Genomic DNA, 10,587 nt, shown 5'->3' on the forward strand with positions numbered 1-10,587 from the left:
TTCTTTCCCTAAATAAACCAGCAGAATGCCTGGAGGTAATGTTGGGACTGGGGCTGGTGCGACCCCTAGCACTAGCCTCGAAGACATGATTGCTTCTATGACTGGTGCGTTTCGAAGTATGTCTATGGCTAGGTCAATGCCCTCGATGAAGTTGCCTAAGTTTAAGGGCACTCCACAGAAGCCTGGTGATTTGACTGTACGTGAATGGTTTGATGAATTCGATGAATACTGCCAATATTACCAGTTATCGGAGAGAGAGAAAGCACAAGTTCTTGTGACTCATCTAAGTGGTCCTGCCAAGGATGAAATCATGTGTATGGAGGCAAGCCTACGTGATGATCCGACCGGCCTGAGAAGGGTTCTGATGACTCGGTTTGGCTTAAGAGAGAGTGTCCAAAGCTTGAGTAGTGAACTTCACCACCGTGTTCAACTTGACGGAGAATCACTTGCGGATTTCAGTAGTGTTCTCATCCGTTTGCATGATAGGATGGAAGCAGCCGCTTCCATACCTGAGAAGGAAGCTCTGGAAAGATTGAGAGACATGAACCTCAAGGAAAAATTCGTGAGAGGGGTGCGGGACAAACAGATCCAGAGAGAGCTGAGGAGGATCCTAATTTCTAGCGGATCTGGGACATTCCTGACGATGAGAGAAGAAGTCCTGAATTTATTTCAAGACACAGATACGGTCCCAAGACCTAGGGTGAGAGAATGTGAGGTAGAGACTGCTAGGGTCGAAGCATCCTCTGAAACAGCTGAGATAAAAACAATGAAGGAGGAAATATCTCTTCTTAAAGAGGGACTTAGTGAAGTTGTCAAGGAAATTGAGTCCCTACAGCTCCCCCCTCATCTTCGACAAAAACCAAAGAAGAAAGAGTTACATTGCTTTAATTGCAAACAGAAGGGCCATGTACAGAAAAATTGTGTTAAACCACCTAGATGTTATGGCTGTGACAAGCCAGGTCACTTCAAGAAAGATTGTCCAGAGGTTATGGAAACGGTGAGGGGTAATCCTGGAAATCAACTAGTGAAGGATCCGCTGAAGTCCTCGCAGTATCCAATCCTTCAAATTATCTTTCATCGCTGGTATCAGAAAGTCCAAAGGCCATAGTCAAGATAGCTGGAGTCGAGACTGGATGTATTCTAGACACAGGTGCCGAATCGAGTCTGGTTCCACTGAGTTACTACGAGAGATATTTAGAGGGGATCATTGGGGATCTCGAAGGCACTGATAGCGGTTTAAGAGTGACTGGCATCTCAGGAGCCGTCCCAATCGTAGGTTACTTCAGGGCACCAGTTACAGCCAATGGGAAGACAGACAAGGTAGGATTTCTCGTGATTAAGGATGTAGTCCCTTGTAAGAGAAAGGAATACCCAGTTTTATTAGGCTCCAATGCTCTTTACAGCTTTGTGGGAGATGAGTCTCAGAGTGGAAAAACTGCCTGGCAGATGGTTGCGGAGGTCTTAAAGGCATTTCTTAAGCCTGTGTTGAACCCGGAGACTTCAACTGTGCTGAAGACAAGAGATAACGATGAGGTGATAACACCGCTCACTGTCAGGAGATTAGAGTGTCACGTGGACAATGCTGCCCAGTGGGATGGTCGAGATGTTCTCGTCCGAGTTATACGCGATGAGTCAGAGGACAGTTCAAACCTGAATTTGATTGACCTTTTTGATGGTTGCACTCAGGTGAAGGGAGAAAGACTTCATGTGACAGTAGCCAATCGGAGTGAGCAGCAACTTGTCATTGAGCCCAATACGACACTGGCATCTGCTACAAGGATTGAAAGAAAGAGTGAAATAGTACTACAAGAACAGAACAATACAGTGGAAGTCATGGTCACTGATATAGAAGTTGAGCCTGGCGCAGTTAATAATGATGCTCCAGTGAGTAATGCGGTTGACGGACCAGATACTCCCGACCTTTCGTTTGAGGACGCGGACGCTTATTTACAACGGTAGTTGACTTTGGAAGGGACTTTTTGGGCCCGTCATCATGGTCATAAAACTCAGTCCTGCAATGCAAATTGTGTGACACGAGATTTTTTTTTCATTTCGCATCTGCGACGGAAACATTCAACATGCGTTTCGTGTGCAAAATTCTGGTTGCTACTATGGTAACAGCGATTTATCCGATTGAGGACGACTTTCCAAAGCCACATTTGACTCCTCCTAGAGCTCGAGAGGCCGCCCGGGGGGCCCACTTCCATTGATTAGTGGATACCAGTAGCGACCACCCGTAAAAGGGGACAGAGTGGGCAGGTACGTTACGTATATAGGCCTATGTAACGTTACAAAACGATGTTTAAAATGCTGAAAAAAGGGATATATATTCAATATTTGTAGGGTTTCACAAGCCAAATACTTGTTAAGAGATGCATTTTCATAATCTGGAAAAGAATTGCTTCCCTTGTTTAGCATGTTTAGGGTACTTTTCGAAACCCCATGGTCGTGCCTGGTATCCACTCATCAATGGAAGTGGTCCCCCCGGAATTTGAATCTAATCCCCATTTCTGGGGAATGTAAAACATAATGCCCCTCACATCGTGTGCGAGAGGCATATCGTTTGTGTATAAGGAGTAAACAAAAGAAACAAAAGGAAACGAGTTCAAAGGTATCGCATAATATGTGTACATATCAACGCATGCGAAATGTTCGGCTGGAGAGGTTGATCTTATCCATGAAATCAATTGCCAGTGATCCACCAATAATCCACATTAAATGTAATATCGATTCGATGGACTGTAATGATCTATATTTAAGCCTTCATTCAGTAAGTTTTTCCTCACTCAATATGTTCTCGATTTGTTTGAAAAACCACTTTCTTATCCATGTCATAAATCTATTTTAGGTCCTGCATTTTGAATATCTCCAGCCATCAGTCGTAATATACATGCATGTATGCGGTAAGGGTGTCGCGGAAAGGGATTTTGCACACGAAAAGCAGATTTGTAGGGCCTGTAACCCCCCTGTTACACAAAGCTTAGCATTGATCGTAGAGCAGTTTTCTACTTTTGATTCTATTGACTGTAATGCACAATCAATCTTAAGAATCAAGTGTATGATTAAGCGTTATCTTTTGTGATAGGGGACCCTAATACTAGCGTCCGTGATGATTGCGAAAGGTCCCAACTGATATTCGAGTACACACTTGCCTGGATGGTCGCAATCTCAAACTACCTATGGGGGTTAACTTAGATGGACTGGAAGCTGGAAAAGCCGATGTTATTGCTTCACTTTTGGTCAAGAATGCGGCTGCATTTTCTGAATCGGAGATGGACTTGGGTTGCTGTACAGTCATTCCGCATCAAATCCAGACGTCAGAAGGTCCACCTATCCATTTGCCATACCGTCGTGTTCCTCCTAATCAGGCTGCGGAGATGAAGAAGTTACTGCAAGAAAAGTTAGATAAATGGATAATCCAACGCTCCAGGAGTCCGTATGCAAGTCCGGTAGTTCCAGTGCGAAAGAAAGATTGCTCTCTAAGGCTTTGTATAGATTACAGACAGTTGAATGCTCGTACAATTCGGGATTCCTTTCCTTACCACGTATAGAGGAAACCCTTGAAGCCCTAGGAGGAGCTTCATATTTCTCCTCCCTAGATTTGGCTAACGGATATTTTCAGGTAGCCATGGACAAGGATTCCATAGACAAGACGGCGTTTCGTGTTCCTTGGGGCCTGTTTGAGTTCAAGAGGATGCCACAAGGCTTAGTTAATAGTCCCAGTACTTTCCAGAGGGTGATGGAATTGGTCCTTGGAGATTTGAATATGACACAAGTAATCATATACTTAGATGACATACTTATCTATTCAATCACGTTTGAGGAACATATTGAGAGACTTCAAGCTGTTTTCACCAGATTGACTAACAATGGTCTTAAGCTCAAGGGGAAGAAGTGCAAGTTCCTTCAGAAAAGGGTGAACCATCTGTGTCATGTGGTGACGGCGGAAGGCATATCTGTAGATCCAGGGAAGATAGAACGAATAAGGGACTGGCCAACCCCCAGCTCACCTGAGGAACTTCGTTCATTTTTGGGCTTGGCATCATATTACCGTAGATTTATCACAGGTTTTGCACAGATTGCCTCCCCTCTACATGCCTTAGTCGGAAAGACACAGAAGTCATCGAAGAAGTCCAGGCGGTATCAGAAGAAGAAAGGTGACGTATCAGCAATGTTTGAATGGACAGATGAAGCAGAGAAATCACTTGCCACACTCAAAAGATTGTTGACATCGACGCCAGTTTTGAGCTATCCAGTATTTGGGCGTGAATTTGTTGTAGAGATCGACGCTTCTCTGAAGGGCTTAGGAGCCTGTCTTTCTCAACAGGGCGATGATTGGAAGTTACACCCATTAGCATTTGCTAGTAGAGGCTTGAGAAAGGCCGAGAAGAATTATTCAGATTGTTCTAGTTTTAAGATTGAGTTGTTAGGGCTAAAGTGGGCAGTCACAGAGAAGTTTAAGGACTATCTGATTGGGAGCCACACTGTATACTTACGGATCACAATCCTAAAGCCCATCTACAGACAGCCAAGTTAGGAGCAACGGAGCAGAGGTGGATCGCCCAACTAGCTCCCTTTGACTTGGAAATCAGATATAGGTCAGGACGTTCCAATAGGTGTGCTGATGCACTTAGCAGGTGTTCAGTTCTTCCAGTGGAGTTGTCGACTGAACCTCAAATCAAGAGGAAAGAGCTACAGGGAGAGCCATTGCAAGCAATTGGCCCTGGAATCTTCCCTTTGTTCAGCCTCGAAGAACTGAAGAAACTCCAAGAGCAGGATGAATCACTTGGTGATTTGGGACTGTTATCGGAGAGGATGGCAACCAGGTCAAGTGATCTCTGAGGATAATAGAGGTGCGAAGTTGGCTGAAAGAGTGGACAAGTTTGACTGAGAAGAAAGGAGTACTATATCGACAGGTCCAAGTGATGGGGGAGTGACACGAACCTTGAGCCTGTTGCGAGAACGGTGCTTCTGGCCTGGTCTACATGGTGATGTTAGACGTCATGTGAGGAACTGCTTGAATTGTAATGTGGCCAAAGCTCCATCACCAACAGTGAAGACACCCATGAGGCATCTTATAGCTTTCAGACCATTGGAAGTGTTGGCCATAGATTTCTTGAAGGTTGACAAGGGGAGAGGAGGCTATGAAGATATCTTAGTCATGTCTGATGTTTACACGAAGTACGCCCAAGCTGTTGCGTGTAAGGACCAAACAGCGGTGACAGTAGCAAGAGTGCTCCGTGACTCATGGTTCTCACATTATGGTATACCACAGAGAATACACTCTGACCAAGGCAGGGACTTTGAAGGGAAATTGATACAGGAGTTATGTAAGTTGTACAATATCAGCAAGTCCAGAACCACCCCCTATCACCCAGAGGGAAACGGGCAAATTGAGCGTTTCAACCGCACCTTGTGTACTATGATTAGGTCGATGGAACCTAGTGAGCGCAGACACTGGCCAGAGATGTTATTCCATTTGGTGTACATATATAATAGTACACCACACCGAGTTACTGGTTACTCACCTTACCGACTGATGTATGGGAGGGTCCCATCAATACCTCTTGATCAACTCTTATCTCAGCAGCAAGGGGACTGGGATCAAGACTATGTTGCAGCTCAAGCTGATGCTCTTACTAAGATGAATGCAATAGTAGAAAGCAACACGAAGAAGGTAGCAGAGTATAACAAGAGTAGGCATGATCTTGGGCTGAAGGAAAAGAAGATCACGATTGGGCAACATGTATTATTGCGAAGGACCGCGTTCAAGGGAAGACATTAACTAGCTGATCATTATCATAGAGACAAGTACGTCGTAGTTTGGATCAATCCTGAAGAGGATGTGTGTAGCATCAGACCTTTACATGGAGGCAAAGTACAGACAGTAAACAAGAAATATCTATTGGAGTATCCGAGAGAACCTGAAGAAGAAGGGGATCCACCAGAATTATGGCCTCAAGTAGAAGATGATGAAATGTCAGACACCTCTAGTAATGATGAAGATGACGAAAACCATATCATGCTCCCTAACTTCAGTGATAGACTTCCAGCTCGGGAGGAAGTAGGTCAGAAGCAACTATGACGCTCGACGAGAGTAACCAGGGGAATGCATTGTAACCCTTATAACCTGCCCAGGACGGCAGTGAGATGATTTTTCCGATTTCCTTTCTGTCATTTTTCTTTCCATAATGTTTGATATTTACATTTTTCATTTTGGAGATATTAACTACTTAGATAAGGACTTTTTGCTTGAAGTATAGGTATAGATTTAAATATTTAATGATATGAGCATTTTGCATGATATATCTGTTAAAGATGCAATTTTGTAAAAATTTGTATGTCTATTTGAAGAATTGAAAAAAATAATTCTAATAGAATGAATATTATTTGTAATATGGAAAAAATGTTATTCTGTCAGGATGGATTGTGGTAAATTGAATTTTATTGCAAAATCATTTTTCTTAGCAGAGACATTGTACGAGAATTTAAAGCGAAAGTGTATTTCTTTTTGGTCGATATGTTCCGTTGGTTACTCACCTGTTACGTAACGTCACTGATGTTATTACTCAAAGAAGTGAAAGTAGTTCCTTAGACTTATAGCTGATTGTTCTCATAAATTTATGATGTGAATGATGTTTATGTTAAATCCATAGTTGTTTTCATTTTAGTTTTCATTTATACTAAATCTAGTGATATGTCATTAATATTTGTGATGTCGTGGAAGGATATTTACATCAGATAGCGTTCAAGTGTAGGTGGAGCGAAAGAATAAGCGTTTATGTTGTTACGGCGGTAGGATAAATGAGAAAGCGATTTGTGACGACAGTGTACGTTAGGGGGTACATATCCAATCCGAAAGTCATTTGATATTGCGCCTTTTCATTTCGGTTACAAAGCGCTGCACACACACTACTCCATATTTGTTTTGACCACTAAAACAACTGTTCTACACCTCGGAATGATCGGTCTAGTCCATGCAATTAATTGTCCACTTAGCAGAATAGATGGGATTCAATGGCCTTCTTTAATTGTTCAACAGAGGAGGCCATCTTCACTGCAGCTGGTAGGCGATTCCATAGTTTTGCAGCAATCACAGGAAAGGAAGTTTCACCCGCACGTCTCTTGGAAAGGCGTTGAGTGAGCCAGATTGACGAAGATGAACGAGTAGTACGGACTTCAGAACGACGAATGAGAATGTTCTCGATGTACTCTGGGCTTCTGTGGTTGAGCGACTTGAAGACTAGCAGCAAAATTTTGAAGGCTATCCTCTGTCTCACAGGCAACCAATGGAGTTCCAGTCGGAGAGGTTCTGTGCGAGTCCGAAGGGGAGCAGAGAAGACAAGCCTAGCGGCAGAGTTCTGTAGTCTCTGAAGTCGGTCTAAGTCCTTCTGGCTAAGAACGCTGAAGAGACTATTGCAGTAGTCCAGTCTGGAAAGAACAAGAGCCCTGACAGCAGCATGACATGTTTGCTTGTCAATAAAACGTCTCACTCTCCAGAGGTTACGAAGATGAAACTTGACGTTTCTGCAGACCAAGGTGACGTGATGGCTGAGATTTGCAGAAGGCTCAAATGTTATACCAAGATTGCGAACAGACTTACAAGGCTGGAAAGATTTCTCGTTAATTGTCAGTCTGACATCATTCGTGAGATCAGATAATAAATGATGTGGCGAAGCAGAGACAAAGAATTCAGTCTTTGCATCATTGAGTTTGAGCTTGTTTGCCTTCATCCAGTCATGGATTTCAGTGATACAGCAGCTAAGTTTGTGAATAGCAGTATCAACTGCCACTGGATCCGTTGGAACAAACATGGTGTAGATCTGAATGTCATCTGCATACATGTGGAAGGAAACATAATGAGATCGAAGGATAACTCCAATTGGACGAACATAGAGTGTAAACAACAGTGGCCAGATGACGGAACCTTGCGGAATGCCGTAGTGCAATGAATGTGGTCTAGAAAACTGACCCGACACAAGAACGCGGCTATTTCGATTCTCCAGATAAGATTTCACAAGTTCAAGGGCAATTCCTCCAACTCCAATGTCGTCCTGGAGACGATTCAGCAGAATTATGTGGTCAACTGTGTCGAACGCAGCTGATAAGTCAAGCAGCACCATCATTACCCCATTCTGGTTGTCAATAGCTAGAAGGATGTCGGTCTGGATCTTGAGTAGTGCTGTTTCTGTGCTGTGATTTTCCTTGTAAGCTGACTGAAGAGGCTCAGCCAGGCCATTGTCCTGAATATGCTCTGTTAGTTGTCTGAGCATAACCCGCTCAATAATCTTCGACCTAAACTGTATGTTAGAGACTGGGCGATAACTCTGCAAGGCATTCTTATCTAATGATGCCTTCTTGATGACTGGCAACACTATTGCTTCTTTAAGGTCAGTAGGAAACACACCACTGGTCAAAACACAGTTAATAAGGTGCACAAGTTCAGGAAGTACAATACCGAGGTGCTTCTTCAACAGCCATGTTGGTAGTGGGTCAAGGGAACAACTCTTTGAAGACGAACTCTTGATAATATTCTCCCCTTCATTTTCGCTTACTTCGGCAAACTCAAGAAACTCAAGAAAGTGATGAGCAACCCCCTGAATACCACAAGATGGTATCATCTGGTCTGGATCAGTATCAGGATCATCACAATCCGCAATGGTTGAGTTGTACCACAGGGGCCTGCGTCGTGCCTTCACATCAACTGTCCTCATACAAGCCGTAGAGTCGAGAGCTGCAAGAACTGCGGAGTCAAATCTTGATACAACTTGATCCACATGAATTTCACTTCCAGCCTCATCATTATCTTCAGGAGCACTTAACTTAGCCACAAGCTAAGAGGCAAATTTCTTATGGTCCATGTCCTTGAAGTTCCTATATGTTAAATATGAAGAAGCTAACTCTGGATGACTTGCTCTAATGAAAGCACATACTATGGTGATCAGAAATAGGGTTGTCATGAACTTTACAGCTGATCAAGCTTCCACTGTCAATGCGAGTGATAATAGGATCAACTGTGTGTCCCAATCTGTGCGTTGGCTCTGAGACAATCTGGATAAGACCATTTGCAGATAAAGAAGATACCACATGAGCCACGTCTGATTTGGTAGGAGTGTCAAAATGAATGTTCAGATCACCCATGATAACAAGAGCAATGTTTTATACATAGCAATGTTTTCCCGGCTTTCAGCCAGGAGCCCCGCATTTAGCGGGGAGTTCTACATATGTTCGTTCTTCCAAGTCAAGTTCGACAAGGAGGCATGGAATTTCATTTGACGTACTACCATATATGAGTGATGCCGAGTGAAATCTCCGGAGGGTGACTTGGTGGATGTACCCTTGTTCTCTATTGGCCTATAGTAGGGTGAGTTAGTTAGGTTGGCCAAGTTATGGTTATTTTATTATGATTTACATGTACAGTGCGTCCCAGAAAAAACGAAACCGAGATTTATCGATGATTTATCATAACTTAATCACAAATAAAATAGACAAATGACCTACCATCTTAAAGCTTAGAATCTCCTCTTTCATCTGATATTACTTAGATTATTTCTTATTCACGCATGAGTGAGCAAAAATAATTTGAAAAGGGGATACCAAAAAGTCACTTGGCGGGCCGTATCTGGGGTTTAAAAAGAAAACCACATTTCTAAAAAGTTCAATATCTGCTCTTTAATGTGATACCTCAATTACAGAAAATGGCCAAGAAATAACAAAGTTCTGGTTGATTGAAATAAGGCTTGAATTTCAATAATTTCATAAAATGAAGAGGTTTTACAGGCTAGCGTTCAAACTCACTCGACACTCCGTTTTGTTGACGATCAGCCATGCATTAAGTCTTTTGTTACCGTGCGATAGCTTCTGTGAGAAACCGGTGAAAACACGTTTATTTGATGAAATTATGGAAATACAAGCATTGTTTCGAGGGATCATAACTTTCTTACTTCTTGACCATTTTCTGTGATCAAGGTACCAAAGAAAAGAGCAGATATTGAACTTTTTAGTCATGTGATTTTCTTTTTGAAATTCAGATACCCCCCGCCAAATGAGTTTTTGGCATCCTTTCTTCGAATTGTTTTTGCTCACTCATGTGTGAATGAGGAATAATCTAAGTAATACTAGATGAAAGAGGAGATTCTAAGCTTTACAATGGTAGGTCATTTGCCTATTTTATTTATGATTAAGTTATGATAAATCATCGATAAATCTCGGTTTCGTTTTTTCTGGGACGCACTGTATAATAATTAAGGCAATAACTGTTCAGGTGTTATGATATAATGTGCTTAAAAAATGACTTAAAATCAGTGCTGCATTATTGTTATCATTATCATTGGTTAATTGGAGTATATTTTTATAAACATAAGACTTCATTGAAAAGTGATCAATAATTCTTCTTGTATGTGATAGCCTTATGAGCAAGAAATGAATTATGTATACGTACATGCAATTTTTGTTGTATAATTTCTACGGATACTTGAGTTAAATTGTTATTAAATTAAATCCATAATCATGCAATTGATTAATGAAATAGAATTTAACGATTAATGAAATACCATTTATCAAGATATGATATGATAATCATTTGAT

At 42.1% G+C, this 10,587-nt stretch overlaps 1 protein-coding gene across 1 annotated transcript; it reads left to right on the top strand.

Moving 5' to 3' along the window:
* Positions 1-25: 25 nt before the first annotated feature.
* Positions 26-4,842, top strand: LOC121413107 (uncharacterized protein K02A2.6-like). The gene is made up of 4 exons (XM_041605870.1): positions 26-1,004; positions 1,091-1,888; positions 3,552-4,255; positions 4,525-4,842. Exons 1-4 carry the CDS (start codon positions 26-28, stop codon positions 4,840-4,842), a joined length of 2,799 nt encoding a protein of 932 aa, XP_041461804.1.
* Positions 4,843-10,587: the final 5,745 nt, after the last annotated feature.

This window comes from Lytechinus variegatus, chromosome 4 (genome assembly GCF_018143015.1).
Source record: "Lytechinus variegatus isolate NC3 chromosome 4, Lvar_3.0, whole genome shotgun sequence".
Classification (NCBI taxonomy): domain Eukaryota; kingdom Metazoa; phylum Echinodermata; class Echinoidea; order Temnopleuroida; family Toxopneustidae; genus Lytechinus; species Lytechinus variegatus.

Coding starts and splice junctions, on each gene's coding strand:
- LOC121413107 (XM_041605870.1), top strand. CDS start 26: ATGCCTGGAGGTAATGTTGGGACTGGGGCTGGTGCGACCCCTAGCACT. Junction 1,005..1,090: donor GGTTATGGAAACGGTGAGGG/GTAATCCTGGAA, acceptor CGCTGGTATCAG/AAAGTCCAAAGGCCATAGTC. Junction 1,889..3,551: donor TAATAATGATGCTCCAGTGA/GTAATGCGGTTG, acceptor TACCACGTATAG/AGGAAACCCTTGAAGCCCTA.